The sequence below is a fragment of the Beta vulgaris genome, chromosome 4 (genome assembly GCF_026745355.1).
Source record: "Beta vulgaris subsp. vulgaris cultivar EL10 chromosome 4, EL10.2, whole genome shotgun sequence".
Lineage (NCBI taxonomy): Eukaryota > Viridiplantae > Streptophyta > Magnoliopsida > Caryophyllales > Amaranthaceae > Beta > Beta vulgaris.
The window spans coordinates 49,590,052-49,607,915 of record NC_079205.1 but is presented as its reverse complement, the minus strand read 5'-3'; the positions used below and the strand labels follow the sequence as shown (position 1 = coordinate 49,607,915).

The following is a 17,864-nucleotide window of genomic DNA, read 5'->3' as shown; positions in this document are numbered from 1 at the left end:
TGTATTTGTAAAAAAATATAAAAACTACATATTAATAAAATACATACTAATACGAATCTAACAAGATCCCACATGATTATGTTTTTATTCACGTATAAATCGCAAACGAGGGTCAAAGTGCAATTTGTGAATAGTGTAAAATGTCAAAGTGTAACAATTAAAAAGAAACGGAGGTAGTATATCATAACACCCTGTGAGTTGTGGCAGCAAGTCACAACTCTCCGTGAACTTGCTGTCCACACTCAATAATTTGTTTTTTTTTTTTTTCAAAACATCAAGCCTATAAAGGAACCTTTGTTCCTATTTAACCATTATTCCACCGAAAAACCAGAAGAACAGAAGAACAGAAGAAAGAATAAAGAAGACGGAAGAAGGAAGAAGAGAATAAGAAGATCGGTCGCGGACTCCGGTCAAGTCGCCGGAGTCACGTCGGGTTTTAAAAATTTACATCATTTTTCTATTTAAAACCTTCGAAAATAACAATGGTAATTCTAGATCTGAAATTTAGAACTTACCAAAGAGATGAAGAAAGTGAATTATGTGAGAATTTCTGGGTGTTTGGGGATATATATATGTATGTAAATCTAGGGTTTCACTAAAAGATAAGTATTTTAAAAAAAATTCAGAATTTTCTTTTCTCTCTATCTTTCTCTTTGAACGAAAAAAAAATCTGATTTTTAAAAAAAATCTCATTTCGAATTTTTTTTTTTTTTAAAACATAAAAATCTGATTTAATAAATAAAATAGTTTCATAAAAATCTGATTTGTTATGATTTTACTTTATTTTTCAGAATTTTATATTTATAAAATCTTATTATAACAAAATAAATTTATAAAATAGTTACAAAAATTTGGGATATTACATCTACTCTCCCTTAAAAGAAAGTTCGTCCTCGAACTTTAACGTTATCGTTCGCTACTAATATGCAAACAAAAAGTTAGTATCACACATTATCTCTCTCAGCTGTAACATTTGAAAGCCCTTTACATTAGTCCAAGGCTCTTTGATTATTAAGATGACTTTGCACCCTTTCCAAAAGACCAAAAATCAGGAGCTACTCTCAGCAGTAGTTCATTGGTCATACCCTTGATGATGACAAGAGGACAAGCGAAATCAATGTGTTCCAATTTCTAGCCTTGCATCGACCATCCAATGGACCATGGGCTTAGTTCAGCTAGTCCAATAATTAGATCACCGCGAGCGAAGCTGCTCTAGGTGGGAAGTGGAGAAGTTCAAGATAAATGAATTCTTTTCAGGTCAGAATCTGATTGATTTTGCCCTCCCTCAAGTAGTTGGCCAATTTTAGTTGATTTTAAAGACAGTTAAAACAGACACAAGCCTAAAGTTAACTATATCTAAATAAGTAAATAGGCTTGATTGCATGCCATAATAGAAGATTTACACCTACCCTGAAATTAAAGTTAACCGTTATTCAAACGTGTCGTGTATCAGTGCGTGTATGGGGGTGTGTTCATTCAATTTGTACTTCTGTGTGCGCATGCGCTTTATCAACATTTTTGACTTTTAACATTATTCATATATCATTTTTTTACCGTATTAATTAAAATGCTATAATATTAGTTTTATCAGTTTTATAATTGATTATCATAGCAATTTGTGTTGATATACAAGCTATGGACACAAAGCTTTAATCAAATTTGGTACATTTGATTCTTTCTCTTCCATTTCAAGCAGCAACAATTACCACAAGTAAGATGGCCAGTGGTTGAAGCCGATTGGTGGATAAGAATCTATACCACAAACCCACCCCATAACCCACAAGGTTGATCCGGCCATGCCAATGGGTGGATTTAAATCTCAACCCCAACCACTAGGTTGATCGATCCGGCCTGATGGCAACCTAACCCATCTCTAAGCATGAATGACCGAAAGCACTTAGGATCAACCCATGTACATTGAACGTTGAACTCAAAATATAATGCTCTACTTATCAACGTCAGAGATAATACAGCACAACTAAACCAGATAAGCCCCTGCCAATACATTTATGCTAAAACATATTCAGCCTTATACCTAAACAGTTGCTCTTTCTGCACAAATCATGAATAAGCTCAAAAGATCATACATATTGATAACATAAAATTACAAAACTACATCAATGCTGCGCTGTTCTGTGACTGTGACTCTTAAGAGGGAATGTGATAGCAAGGGTCAGTTAAATCACTATTTGATCACTAAGATGATCAGGCATAGAAGAGCTCACACAGCGTCTAGATGTCTCAAGAGTTTGCATCCGAGCCTATAATGTTTGGCCTTCTGATGATATCTAATGCGCAACTCGCGATCAAGACTTGCTTTCACTATACTTGTATTCTGTAACTTCTAATTTCCAACCGACAAAAGAAAAAAATCATCTGTACAGGGATAACAAAACTGCACCCAGCTCTATCAAATGATTGATGCCAATCCCACAACATCCCCTTCTTCAGTTCCGGTATCTACAGTGCTATTGGCTGTCCGAGATCTCACTGAAAAATTCAGCACATAATTTTGTTACTTGAGGATTTGAATTTCTCAAATAAGATGTGTTAGCTCTTTATGATTAAAATCTATAACACTAGTGACATAGGGAGTTCACTCATGGTCACCCGAGTGTACCATGAGCATGGTACACCCAGAAGTATTTTTGTAATAAATTAGAACTTCAGGTGCTCATTTGATACCAAATTTGCTCATATGGGCATTTTGCTCATTTGCTCATTTACTCATTTGCTCATTTTGCTCATTTTGTAATAAAAGTGTTTGCTCATTTTCTTAAATGAGTAAAAATGTTTGCTCATTTGCTCATTTGTTCATTCGCTCATTTTGCTCATTTGGAGAAAATAGTCTTGGGTGTACCATGGGCATGGTACACCCAAGTGTACTATAAATATTCTCTGACATAGGTACCAAGATATTTAGAAGGATAAATTGCAACTTGCTTTCTACAAAAGAATGATAGTAGAATACTTTTACACTATATACTCACGTTTACTATATTTGTTTTACCTGTATATAAAAACATAGATTATTATGTAAGATGATGATCAATTTGTCTCAATGTATATTTTCTAAATATAAATTCTTTATGATACTTATGGATTGATGATTAAAAATATTAATGAGCAATGCATTACATTGGAGAGCGTGTAAGTCAACGTGTTGCACATCTTGCATCTAAATAGAAGCAAAATAAGTATTGGTATGGTTTAAGCTTGTCATCTTGAATAGTTGCAGCTGTGTGAAAACATGAAAATAAGGAAATCCATTCTTTCTGTTCCTTTTTACTTTTTCTTTCTCCCAGGGGAGGGGTTGGATAAGGCGAAAGAGGGCGGGAGGCACTGAATTACCTGAGACATTTGTGATTATATTGACACTCTTTTGAGCAACAAGTGCTTTCAACTTGTTTCCCGTTCCTAATAATAGCAGGCTTTTCATATGCTGCTTTTGTTCTTTGGGGCTTGCTGTCTTGGCCAAAGCTTCCTCAAAAGCAGCCAATTCTTGGGGGTTAATGCAAGGAAGCGACAACAAAATCTGAAGCAAGAACACAACAAAACAAATCCTTTAACACAACTATGTTGACCAGGAAAAGGCAAGCATCTTCAAATAAAATGAGCTTCATCAGAGCACAAGAAAATTATAAATTATGAGCTCAACTCACCTGCCTGGGTGTAGGGTCTCTATCCGCAAGATATACAAATATCTCACGACATAGACTAACCAAATCTGAGCTCACGAAAGCATTTGATTCAAGGGCCAAACCTTGGATAGCTGCATAGAACAAATCTTTCGAAACTAATTCTCGAAGCTCTGCATTATTTGTTGAAATGGCCAATACAACAATGACACCACAAAAAGAGCAGATTTTTGTCATAGCCTCACTATCTGTCCATTTAAAAGCCTCAAGACAAATATGCAGTGCTGGGACAGCTAAATTTTTGTGCTTCAACAGGAAACTGCACATACCACACAGACAGAGGCTTGTCAAAACAAGAAGTAAAGCCTTAGGATGTGGATCCAAAAACTGGGTCCTAGAATCGTTTCTCCACTTTCTAGGTGCCAAAAAAATTTCCACTTTTTTGCTAGAAAGATTGAGTCAAGAACAAATATTGCACATATAAATATAATTTGCATTTAAGAACAATTTACTGATTTTTTTATTTATATTATAAATATTTATAAAAAAGAATAAACAAAAAAAAAACAAAACCAATCTTACCCAACAATGGAAGTGGAGACAAATGCATCCAAGTCCTTCAAAGAGGAAGCATCGATGCGAGTGACATGTCCTGAATGATCCAAAGCAGGAAGGGCAGTATTAAGCCCAGGGGAAGCTAATGCTGACAATAACCCACATACTTCACGAGTTAAATCACGAAGCAGCTTCTCCTCCATTACTTCAACTTTCAGATCAGATCCTCCAAGTATATTGCAAACATCAGGAACCTTTGCCCTGCCTTCATTTAAAAGACTTGACCATGACGAGCTTAGAGCTTGCTGAGCATAAAGAAGTAATGGATGTAAAAGCTTCTCCAGCCATGTCCCCCATAGATCTGGAGGGCAAGACTTGACCAATGGGATGATGACCAAATGAATGAGCTGCTTCAAATGCCTGTATTCCATTGACTGCAGATTCTCCATCAAAGCTAGAGCAACGGTATCAATATTCAAGCATTTGAAAAAGGCATCTCCTATAGTAGTAGCCAACCCCAGGACATCGTACCTAAATATAATAGGGCTTATAAGTTAGGAGTAGCTTCAGCTTAAAGAAAGTTATGCACAAGAAAGTTGACACTCCCCCCCCCCCAATTCGAAAGGAAAAGGACAAATAGTGGTGTGGTAAGTGCTGGGATGAGGGATGCACAGTAAACCTATTATAGCAAGGTTGAAAAGTTCCTTAAATTCAAAGCAAAGATTGCCTTTGTAAATAAACCTTTTCTTTTTAACATAGGGGTGCAAAACCATCTCATTAAATTTTTTTTAAGGTAAGATGAAGGAGGCTCACTGAGTCCTATGAGGTTTGATCCCTAAAACTCATGGATATGAGGTGGGAAGTGATGCCACTACTCCACCACCTCAACCTCATTAAACCATCACATTAAATTGGGAAAGAAGAAACAAGCAGTGACAACTAGGCTACTAACGAAATCTCATGCTAATATTTTTTTAATCCAAGGATGACATGGTGCTCAAAGATTTATCCAGTAATCAGGTTGCGGAAAATTCACCTGCTGAAGATATCAGTCAAAAGCACAAGACGAGGAAGCAATACATGATTTTAAAAAGCATAATGCATCAAGTTTCCGGTGCATACATACCCACTTTCTCTAATGCCTCTTAACCAATTTCGTATGTCTTTTTCATTTGGTTCTCCATAGGTTTCCTTGCTCATATCTATTAACGAACCATCAGCAAAGCCCAAAGCAGCTTTTGGTGCTTTTGTGTTCACTTCTCCAAGAAGACTAGCCCGCTCTACGTCGCTCATGTTAAGTGCAGCTTTAACTTCTCCAGGTAACGACTGGATCACGGTGGGAGACCAAAGTGAATGCATAGCACGGAGAATCTGCATCAAGATGAAATTCCAATGTATTAGTGAATCAAAAATTGGTTATAATCATGATGCATATCTAATTCTCCTTGTCAAAAAGACTATTCTGTTGCCTTAATCCTCAAAATTAGATACTTCACAATTTCACCCAAATGCTATTTTACCATAATAGTCTGAAACTGTTAAAGAAAGATGACAACTTGTTCAGAACATCCCAAAATAGCATATGGACTATTAATTTTGGGAGGAGCAGTTCTTTCAAAAAGCAAACTTTAATTCATATATAACATCAGCAATTGGAGCCATATGAGTTTCAATCATGGGGGGCAGACTGTACTTTTAAAAGAGGTGGCAACATCCATGACAAGTGAGGAGCCATTGGTTGCATGAGTGTTCCTGTTGAGATATTCTGTGAACTATTCTTCCTGATTCCAGATCTCTTCAGTGCCCTCTCAAAAAAAGTTACCGTATGAAAAATGGACCACATTAGTGGTGTATCCACACACAATCGAACAAGACCTGATGGATCAGATAAATAAGCATTTTGCCAATCTTGCTGGATCCACTGTCTACTTAAAGGTTCGAGCAACCAGGCTAAAACTTCTTGCTGTTGTTGAACACTGTAGCAGTTATAATATTATGCACGTCAATACAGAGAATTACACAGTAAATACAAAAAGAAGGTTAATTAAAAGATGACAAAATTACCCAGCAGCAGAAGCCATAATAAGGAATGCTTCACCAAGAAGATTATGCTCCCCACGAAGCAAACGACCCTCATTTTGTAACTGCGCCATGGTATCTGCAATCCCCTGTAAGGCAGCAAAATCTCTGTCGTTGAAAGACAAATTTTGGTCTATACATGAATAATATTTAGCAGGCGTAGCACCTTGCACAATACTCAATATATTTGACGAAAGAACGGGGTAAAAGGATGCTTGGGGACGAAAGTTATCTTGCCAAAAAACATTTCATAAGGACAAAAGCAGCTAGAAATCAAGTAAATTAAGGAGTCACGAATGCACATATGTGGCCATAGCTTCTTATCTTAGCAACAACCTTAAAACAAGATCTTCGAAGAGATTCATAGTTTACCCTAACCCAACATGATCAAGATACAAGACAGACCAAATACCTGTTATTACCTAACTTTCCAAGCAATTGACAGAAAATCTGAAAAAATACAGAAGTCTCACTTTTTTTATTTTGGGTGTGTGGGGGAGAGTTCCCTCGTCTTTGTTGGAACTAGTACAAGTGTACAACTGCTGGTCAGGAGAGAGACCAAGTAGCATCTGAAATTCCAACTAAGTTTTTTACTGTACTACGAGAACTTGAACTACAAATTCAGTTATGCTTTTCTTTCGCTTTCTGTAATTTGAAAAAAGGGGAAGGGGTTTACCCACCTTCATGTGAGGCAGCAGGCTTTTGTCAGCAACTTTGGCAATCCGAATGAAAGATGTACAAATCTGCAACCTGGCATGCCGGGCACTGTTTGTTGAAGGATCCTGACAGGTGAGCAAAGCAAATATTTTATAAATGTTCCCAAAAAAAGATCCGGAAATGACATTATCCAGCACAAATGCACAATATTTTGAGCCAGAAGCTTAAGAAAAGACCTTGACAACAACAGGAAGGGAGGTCAAAAGCTCAAATAGTTTAGTAACGACAACGCCAACTGCATCTGGGAAGACCTTCAGGAATGGACCGAATGAATGCAAATAGTGGCCGAGGACTTCCACAAGCGCGGATTCAGTCCACTGCAAGGTAAGAAGCTGCTGTAGGAGACCTTCCATGTATAAGAATAAGAAAGCTTAGAAAAACCTGCAGGGATTAAAAGCATGGGAACTGTAATATATCTCAGAAGTCACAGTACAACCTTCGAATATCCTACACAAAGCAAGTTGTATCTCCGAGCTACCCCTAGCAATTTCATCCGATCCATCAAAAACTGCTACAACAATATTTTCTAAGGCAAATTGCATACTCTCCAGTATGGCCAAGTCCTGAAATCAATGTCAGCACAGCAGAAGTATTATAACTATGAAAAAATTAAAAAATTCTAGAATGCTAAGACTTATATTTGTATACAAAATAAATTTTGCTATATAGAGAAGACTGTACAAGCATACTGTCCTTAAGTGAATATGACCAAGAACTGAAAAATTGGCATTTTCTATATGTCAATACTACCATACCAGAGATGGCGCCGAAGACGATACTAGGTTCTTGATAATCATGACAGTTCTCTCAGACACCCTCATAGCAGCAACAATAGGCTTATGGTTTGAAACAAACCGGATCAGCTCCATCTGAGAAATTGTATTGTGTTCAGGAGAACAGAAATATCAAAAAAGGATGGACAGGTAAAAATGAATCATAGACAAGAAGCCATGCCGAGATGCAGATAAGTGTACCATAGATAAAATGAACCAAAGTATTGCTAACTAGATAAATGTAGCCCATGTCAGGGTGCAGATGCACAGCAGACATCTGTTAAAAGGTCCAAGTACGCCTGAGCAAAAAAATAGTATAACCTATCTCCACATGCCTGATCAAAATAAGTCAAACAAAGAGAAGCAAAGTACTGCAATACTTTCCTCTGCAATGGAAGCTGTGAAATCATGAGATAGGAGCCAAAGGCCCAAACAGCCCTAACCTTGCACAAGTAACCTGAGCCACTTCATTGCTCTTGAGATCCTTCAGTCCATCTTCATGTAACTGACTATCTACTAAAGAGGGAAAAGTGGCTTAAGTTTCAGAGCTCAATTGGCCATGGCACTAACTCCAGCATACAGAGCATATGATCATTGATTAGAATGACATGAAATTTGAAGTTCTTAGCAGCAATATCATCTCAAGAATCTATGTGTTATTATCATCACTAAGCTCAGACCTCAAGCCAAGGATCTTTGTAGGACGACATGACATCAAATATTGTTGGTGATTTAATCAATAGCAAGTTTAAAACAGTTTCCCTCTCCAAACATCTGTCAACACCTTCCACCTAAATTTTGGAGAGATATAAGGCACTCATCGTAAAGATAACCAGGGAGCTATGTATCACATACCAGCTTAGAGCGGTACTGACCGAATTCCCCTTTGCCCTCAAAATCATCAGTCCACAGTTCCAAAGGTCCAAGAGAAAGTGCTGTCTCAGGAAGAATTTTCTCTTTTCTGAGGAGACGCTGGAAAGATGTATCTAGAATTGCACCACAATAGTCGTCATTTATCAAATTTGATATATTTCTCTTCTCACTTTCAGCCTGTCCAGAGCCAGTAGAACTGTTTACAACACCATCTCCAGTTGCATGAGCTTTTGGCTTTGACAGTAAATCTCTCATTAATACCTAACAGATCATGTGCAACACGAGTTCCAGGTGATTGATGATTTATAAAGAAACTTACATGATGAGTCAAGTTCAAACATACCAGCCAGAAAGACAGTGACTGGCAATGAAGGGCCAGCTTAAAATGTTGGAAGTACCCCAGCATCTGCAGAGAATTATTCATGGCTTATGTGAGCATCAACATCGACTAGTGAAATATGAAATAATAAAAAGTATATTGCATGTGGCTTCAAGAAATCATGATGATATGTTGAATATGCATGTGCAACCATATAATACGAGTCACGCCGGCAGGGAGGAATTGCAATAAAATGGACAATATACCAAAATCAAATTCTAAGGACTATTTAACCAAATTTTGAGAGCAGACATAGACACAAATCCCTGTATAAAAAGCACAAAAAAGAGAAAACATAAAGACCTGAAAAGAAAAGGAAGGATACCTATGTAACAATCTAGAGTTTTTCGAGAACTTCTTAATAAGCAGGATCTGAAAGAAAAGAACCATACAGATATTTTACATAGGAAATTCTAGATACAGTAACATCTGAAAAATAAGGAACCAGCACCAGCTAATTGAAAGTACTGGCATCAAGATAAAGCATACCACTCTTTGACAAATGACCTTAGGACCTATAACTTCAACAATAATGAAATACGAGCTAACGACTTGGGCATAAATAAGATGATTTATACCAAAAGTACGTAAAACCAAGATATGCTCTAAGCCAAAAGCCCAAAATCTTCAAGCTTCTCTGAGCCTTATAGAACTATATAACTCAAAACATCCACAACCGAAGTTAGGTGACAGGATGAGAAGGAACACACAGCCTAACATTTCAAGGCAAAAAAACCCGGATTAGGGAGCTCGGCTGAGAACAGCAATGAAGAATGGAATTTTTATACATGGAGAGTTAGAACAGTGATTGTATTCTTTTTTCTGGAAGGGGGGAGTGGAGCCTACCAAAACCAACAACAAATTGTTTGTGTAAAGTTGAAGAGTTGAAAACAATCGCTTAAATGTAGCCTTTCTCAAAGGCACACCTAAGAAGAATACATTAGGAGCCCCTCTACTGATAAAAGAAAATTATTCACAAACACCCAAGTTATAAGATCTCTCATCACTGGCAAGGATCACCCATTGCAGATCAGAAACCAAGTGAAATCATTTCCCCTTTCCTTGAGAACTGCTAAGTTCTAAGACCTCATCATCACATGGCAAGGATCAGCCGTTGCAGACCAGAAAGGCAGAAACCAAGTGAATTCATTTCCCCTTCCTTGGGACAGGATAAAGTGTCACACAGAAAGAACATGAATTCCAAACACTACACGTGAAAACATGAGATATAAAGTTATCCCGTCCTATGAAAGAGAAAGCAATCAGCAGACGAAAATTCTCAACTAAGATGAATCAAGGGAAATATAAGGTTACAGGAAACAATTTATCATTATTGACTGTTGGGTAAGTACACTCATGCTATCATGCAACAACGAATCGATACTGAAATTAGTAAGAGGCCAGAACATCTAGGATATATGTACATCGGTAGGATCCCTCTTCTAGGAAAGGCCTATCGCCAGGATGCACCAAAAGGTTGACTAGGGCGTCCAACTATGACCAGTGGAGGAGGGATAAAAGCCAGAGAAACCCCGCCTTATATGCCCCAGTGGATGCTTGAACTTGGGACCTTAATCCCAACAAGTGACACGTCAATCATTAGACCAAGCCAAGCTTGGTGCATAATTTGTTATTTGATATATACTGCAACACCCCATTATCTAAAAGAATATATTAAAAAAATAGAGTGGTCGTTCAAGGAGTCAAAGTTTTATGTACCATTAGAGAGTTGGCTGAAGTTTCAGTAAATAGAGCAGTGGTTTTAAAGAAATATTGGCAAAACTTTCAAAATCAGTGACTAGAATTACTGAGCAAGGATTCCAACAATGTAACACTATGATGTTATCTCAAACATGGTTTCTTGCTGGATATGATAGTTTTTTTGCGCAAATTGTACTTGTGAAGCTGATATTTTAATATTACCACCTGATTGCTACTTCAATGACGCATCTTGCTGCATGAATATAGCCATTGAAACTCCTCTTTAAATTTGAAGGAATTTTGACAACTTATTTCCAGCAGTTTTAATGCATTTTCATTTATTAGCATGCAAAGGAGTTGAAAATATCGAAAGAATAGTCTACAAATTTACATGTTCGGATATTTTAACAACGCATCTTTCATATAAGAGCCCAAAGGTAAATTCATCCCCCCAAAATATTGGTGATTAAATGATTGAGAAAACGCAGTCTCCCTGGTCAAGCCACCTGTCTGTTTCTATTGACACAGCAAGCCTTCTCTCTAATCATCTAAGACCTCCAGTCACAGATCTGAAAAGCATAACTGACTTTCTTGATCACCATTTAAAAGCATCTAAAGAGCAATATTCAGAGATAGGAAAGTCACCTGTTGAAGATAAGAAGAAAGTTTGTTTGTATCACTAGAAATGCACAGAAGATTTGTGGAACCAAGAGAAACCATGCACTCGCATATCAACTCTGCAAACTCAAAATTACTGTCATCAATGACCCCATTACTCATGCTTGATTTTTGAAGGAAATCTTTGGAAGCATCCATCATTATCTGAAAGAGATTGCTCATTGCAGAATCAAAATCCGATGATGCATCAGCAGGTCGCTTCCTGCAATACAACAATTACTAGCACATAATTACTCATATGATACACAATGTCAATATGGTCTAGCCCTAAAAGCAATTAGATAACAAACCATGAATTACTACGTACCTTGCAGATACAAGTTTAAAAAACTCACAAGCATGAAGCCGAAAATCTGGAGAAGTAAGCAAGCAGCCACACCTGCAGCACACAAATTGTTCGGAGAATGAAAAAAGTGCATGTGCATAACATGTGAGGAAAATCTTCATTGCAATTACTATACCCATATATAATCCCATATTTGGCAAGATCAGGCAAAGGAGCCCATTCTGCATAAGCATTTACTGCATTCAAGGTTGCTGTAACTGCGGCTGCATGGTGTTTCGCGATGTCTAGATGCTGCTGCGATGCCTCATTTACTGCAGCCCCAAAGTGCTTCTCTAGTAACTGCACATACATCACAAGATGAGGTGCTACAATTAAGCTAACTTTTAACTTAGATAGTTAGACCCTAAAACAATTTAAATTACTCCTTTCAATGAACTTACTGAGTACAACAAAGGTAAAATTTCTGGCAAGGATTCAGTAAGTCCACGTAACAATAGCCTACGCCGGTCACCTGACAAATTTTATCCAGAACAGCCAAAAAAAAGGCACAATGTAAATTTTCATTTTCAAGATACTCCGACTAATTAAGCACACTCAATACCCACTATTACTTCAAGACACTTAAAATCAAGATTATTGTTGTTCTCATACCGAAAGAGACAGAAAATATAGACCTAGTCACTTAAAGCCCAAGAAGCTTGAATCGGCTTTTACCAAGCGAATTCATAACTTTCAGAGGAACTTCTAACCCCTCACCCCAACCCCCAAAGGTAACATTCAGAAAATAGCAGTCCCTTAAATAAGAAAAAGAAATTGCAAGTGAATGAATGGAACGCAACTGAACTTCTTACCTTCTAAATCTTCATTATGAACAGTAATATCTTCAGGAAGCCACCTTAGCATCATTGAGACCAATTCTGCCTAAAATGTACATTCAAACATAAATCATTCGGACACACAATAATTCAATGACCATAAAGGAAATATTGAAGAAATATGATAATAAGGCGATAGAAAGTTGCCCAAGAGGAACAGGAGAATTACTTGAGATGGGCCATTGTTAGACAGGCCTACAACCGAAGGAAACAATTCCTGCCACAAATTTGGGCCTTCTCTCCTTACTATCTGTAGATTAGAAATGGAATTACATAATTACAGAAAGAGTCACAGACTTCACTACGCACTAACACCGAAAGAAAATACAGATAAAACCTCTGCGACAAGAGCAGCTGTTTGACTTTTTAAAGCCCACTCCTCACATGGATCCGCAACCTGAGACATCAAGTCAACAGCAATGCTCGCAAAGTCGCGCCGCTCCACTGTATGCAGTTCTTCCCAACGCAGCCTTACAAGATGCTACACACCAAGAGAAAAAAAGGCTAAGAGTTCATATACATATTGGAAACTGAAACCTTGATTCTAAGAAGATTAGGCTGCCAAATTTTTGGAAAGCTTAAGAATCAATACATCAGATGAACAAAAGTGAATGCTGCATAGCTACGACAGAGTTAAAGCTAAACTTGCATTGAAAAAGTTCCATTTATGAACCCTCACACTGGTTATAGTGTTAACAACTCTTACCCTCCTACACAGGCAGAACTCAAATTTCACATAATACAAATGATAAGAGTTGCCATTACTATAAGATCATCAAAAGTTCAAAATTGTAATCCCTCAATCCTTTTTCTTTTTCATTTCCTAAATTTGACTACTATATATATAAGTGGACATTCAAACAAAAGTAATAAGTGGACATTCAAACAAATGTTGTGAATATTATAGAGCTATTAAGAGGATGGAGGGAGTATCTGAAAGTAAGTCCATATCAGAAGCTGAACCCGGTTTCGTCCAGTCACCAGTGACCTCAGCACACATGGGGGAAGCAAAAGCCAACAGCTGATTTTCATAAACAATAGTTACACTAAGTTCATACACATTCATTAACAGAAACTCTGTTTTCTTGTCCCAGTAGGCAACAGCAAAAAAAATGGCTACTTAAGTCCCACGTCATATTATAGCCATTCAGCCAACCAAATTTATTGAACTCCCCATGAAAGGAAAGGAAATTCTAATATATAATCTTCATGCTTCCATACAGCATATATAAAGCAGAATAACAATCAATAATATCAGTTTATTCCTGTGTTATCAGATCAGTGTTACACATCTTAACGCCAAGTATCATTGTTAATGGATGTTCTCCTAGACACGGGATATGTCTTGCTAGACCTCTTATAGCCACAAAGACTATAAAAATGGAAATCTGTTTCCTTTTGAGGTAATAAGATTCATATCATTAATGATGCTCAATGAGGTGTCCACTCCAACTATTTGCTTCCATAGCTAACCGGCCTAATTTAGAAGCTCAATGAGCTGAAAACCTAGGCATCAAGACCAGTCATTCCTTATTTGTGCCAGATTATTAGTTAAATCTTTATCTAATTTGGTACATAACATCAAGGAGATATATTTGTTTCTTTGATCGAAGGAGGGAGTGTTGCTTCTGACAATTATGGCCACTATACTATCTCTTCACAATGTATCGATAGCTGTATAGTTAAAAATATAGCATAACTTCTATAGCGTATGTATCACAAAATATAATCAGATTCTGCATTTTCAATTCATATCACACTATACACAGCAGATGAGATTATGAGAAAGCATCACAACAAAAACAGAAGGCCCTAATCCCAATAACATGGCGTCAGCCACATGAGTCAGGATATTATATGTCCATCTCCGTTGGTCTTCTAGACATCCACATAGATTCTTTGCCTCCAATTTCTTCCACCAAGCGTTGTGTGCTTCCACATGCCTAATATATTTCATATCAATCTTAACACCCTCTATCCAAGTCAAAGTTTGCCTCCCCCAATTCTACTAAAATCTCCATAATCCAGCTCTCCACTACCGTTACCTACGAAAAATCTACTCAGCGTTTCACATGGCCAAACTACCATAATTGGTTTTCACTTATCTTGTTGCAACATCAACTTATCCCGCCTTTTCCAAATATATTCGTTCTTGATCCTATCTTGTAAGGTGTTCTCACACATCTATGTCCACATACAAATATCGTCTTCCCCCAATCTTCCTAATATGATCCTTCGTAAAATGTCTCAAACCCATATAATACGTTGGTCTAATAGTCATCCTCTAAAATCTTCCCTATAACCTTAAATACACTACAGTCGCACAAAATCTCAGTTAATCCTCTCCAACTAAGCCACCCTATATGTATCCTATAAATCAGTTCTTGGTCAATATCTTCATTCCTCTAATAGACGACAACAAAGTACTCAGCAAACTAGCTTATTGACAACTCCTTACCAATCAATATTTCTACATTCTCGATTGACATGACAACCTCTCATAACTAAAATTGCAATCCATGTACTCAGTTTTGCTACAACTTAGCCTAAGCCCTTAAGATTCTTACGTTTGCCTCAAATTGCTCAAATTTAGCCTTAACTCCATCAGTAGTCTCATTCACCAATACAACAACATCATCTACAAACAACATACACCACAGTAACTCTTCCTGAATAGATCATGTTATTCCACTTATTACTATCACAAGTTGGAGAGGACTCTATGTAAATCCCCGATTTAATCGTATCTTGATAGGAAAATCCACTATTACTCCACAAATTGTTGGCAGCGCTAGGATGATACCCTATTAGCTTAATGTGATGTCACTTTCAGTTCAAAGACACTCATTTGGAAGCTGATAGAATAGTAGTGATGCTTTCAGAAACCGTGCATTTATGTTGATATTGACGGAAAAAACAATTGTCAACATGATTAATAGATGTAGGACATGTATGGACATAATATCTCCCAAAATCAACAGTGTTTGCAGGTCAAAGATCTGTTATATTACGTGAATGCCAGTATACAGATTACACTGGACTCATATCATTGGGAAATTATTGATATGGTGTATCCAAATGATTTGAGAGGAAACAAATGATAAACATTGCTTATGTATTGATCAAGTATCAATGTCAATGCATTATTCACTTTAAAGATAGTGACATGTAATATGATTCATGACTTCCATCTTCTGCAATATTGCCGTAAATGCAAGAGATGATAAAATCACTAGACAGCCAATAAAGAGAGAAAATTATCCAGCAACAACCTGAAGCATTTTGAATGCATGCAGCCGTATTTCAGAAGACCACTCCTTCTTAACTAAAGTGAAGGATGTACTAGCCAAGATACGCACATCTCCTGCTTTAAACTGCATAATTTAATACAGTTCATGAGCATCACAAAACCAAGGAAAAGATTCAGAGTGAACAGTAAGCAGCACACACTAGGTTTGCCAAATAAGATGAAATGATAAAATGGGTCCGTTGTTCACAAAAATCACCGAAACAATCAACATGTGCAAATTTAATCCAACAACAGAGGAAGGACAGGAAACTAGGAGATCCTAGAATTCGGAAATGAATTAAAATCCTACTTGATCCGCAAATGCAGCTTTAAATTCCATTTAAATGTATTTAAAATCTGTAACCTTCTAAACCTATTTTCTGGCCGGTTATTAATTTCCACGTTCTAGTGTAAAAGCAAATTCATTTTTACACAGCCACACATGTGCAATGTGCCTAAGGACGCATATATATGTTCATGTTGCAGAGTTCAAAAACCCACAAATTGCAACGCAAATATGTCATTGGCATGTACAATATACAAATTGATAGTCCTAGAATCCTTGATCAAGTTGGAAAATGCAGTTAAGTGTTCTCTGCCATACAATTGCAAAATTATTGTCAATATTACGGACTCATATTACGTAAGACCTTCACATTCAATCAACTTGAGAGAATTAAAAATGGCAAAATAGAATACTCTCCAATATTGACATTGGGGGAGGGGTACTATGCTGACCCACTGTAGATCCTCAACATACAAGAACATCAAAGACAAAAGGCATTATTTGATACTTTGGCATGCAGTATTAGATTGAGATGGAATGTAAAATGATAATTAAATCTATAATTATTTGTTCGAAAAATTTCTCATTAAAGTTTACCTTTCCTTGTACTCTTGCATACACATACATACCACATGACTTACAAAAATTAAAACAAATGTCAAACATCAACGAGAAGTGTAAAAAGATCACAACTTTGTTCCATTATATCTCTAAGTCTCTTGAAAAAAGATCCGGAGAAGTGTAAAAAATAACTTCAAGTTTACCAAGTATGTTCAATAATTCCCCATAAAATCTTCAAAATTCATCACAAGACAACAGTTGTCATAGCTAATATGACTCCCAAAAACAACACAAAGAACCAATTAATTACAATAAACTCCAATTCCATTATCTTAATTTCAAATAAATTATTCTAAGATGATCTTATATAACATTATGTAATTGATCAATAAACCATCTTTAACCAATTCCACTCACATCCTTCCAACATACCTAACAAACTAAAACATAAAATTAGAATTTATGCAAATGGGTATTACATATAAAAGTTCATGCACTAAAAATTCAACACTTAAAACATATATAACAACTAAAATTTAAGCATAAAGAATCAAATTTGAACAACTGGAGAAGCAAAGTTTTAGAGAGAAAAAAAATACAGATTCCAAGAAAGAAAAGGCGGACTTGCGAGCATCAGAAGAAGAGCTCCAATCAAGTGCAGCAGTTATTGCTCTAGCTACATTGTTTGCTATACTACCACTCTCTTCCATTTTTATTTTTATTTTTTGCTTTTTTTCTGTATTAAGAAAATTGATGAATGTTATTTTTTTCTGGGGAATCAAAAGGGTTTTATGAGAAGTAGGTTACAGGGCAAATATAAGAACTTTTAGGATGAAAAAGGAGTTTGCTTTCATCTGGCGCACTGCAGAGAAGAAGAGAGAAGAGTTTCTGCAAATTGAAGTAGCAAAAAAGAAAGGAGAGAGAAAGAGAAACAAAGTGCTTTTTTTGATATTTATAGTAGAAGGTTATTAAGAAGAGAAAAAATTTGAAAATTCTTGTAAATGAGGGCCCGACGCCCGTTCTCCACTTCTCCCTAGCTTATTTTCAGTTCAGTTCAGTTTTGTTCAGCTTCAATCAGTTTAGTTCAGTTCAGTTCAGCTCCATTCAGTTCAGTTCAGCTCCATTCTTTTCTTTTATAACTATTTTGTCAAAAATTATTATTATGTTGGTATAA

At 36.6% G+C, this 17,864-nt stretch overlaps 1 protein-coding gene across 2 annotated transcripts; it reads right to left on the bottom strand.

Annotated features, from left to right (window-relative positions):
- Positions 1 to 1,897: 1,897 nt before the first annotated feature.
- Positions 1,898 to 17,614, bottom strand: LOC104891004 (protein HASTY 1). Of its 2 annotated transcripts, XM_048643253.2 has the most exons (23): positions 17,290 to 17,614; positions 15,827 to 15,928; positions 12,892 to 13,035; positions 12,724 to 12,804; positions 12,531 to 12,600; positions 12,120 to 12,190; positions 11,855 to 12,018; positions 11,701 to 11,772; positions 11,361 to 11,595; positions 8,979 to 9,041; positions 8,618 to 8,896; positions 7,745 to 7,858; positions 7,426 to 7,552; positions 7,166 to 7,335; positions 6,953 to 7,054; positions 6,746 to 6,841; positions 6,258 to 6,361; positions 5,887 to 6,169; positions 5,320 to 5,564; positions 4,221 to 4,724; positions 3,663 to 3,957; positions 3,352 to 3,535; positions 1,898 to 2,490 (listed from the first exon to the last, which is right to left on the bottom strand). In XM_048643253.2, exons 1-23 carry the CDS (start codon positions 17,398 to 17,400, stop codon positions 2,411 to 2,413), a joined length of 3,696 nt encoding a protein of 1,231 aa, XP_048499210.1. In that variant the 5' UTR covers positions 17,401 to 17,614; the 3' UTR covers positions 1,898 to 2,410. The 2 variants fall into 2 exon arrangements, with proteins under 2 accessions (XP_048499210.1, XP_010674934.1); XM_010676632.4 differs by lacking the exon at positions 6,746 to 6,841.
- Positions 17,615 to 17,864: the final 250 nt, after the last annotated feature.

Excerpts from the sequence above, each read along its gene's own strand:
- LOC104891004 (XM_048643253.2), bottom strand. The coding sequence starts at position 17,400 with ATGGAAGAGAGTGGTAGTATAGCAAACAATGTAGCTAGAGCAATAACT. Across the intron at positions 8,897-8,978 it reads AGTCACTGTCTTTCTGGCTG|GTATTAATGAGAGATTTACT; the intron begins GTATGTTTGAAC and ends ATGATCTGTTAG. Across the intron at positions 4,725-5,319 it reads AGAGGCATTAGAGAAAGTGG|GTACGATGTCCTGGGGTTGG; the intron begins GTATGTATGCAC and ends TATTATATTTAG.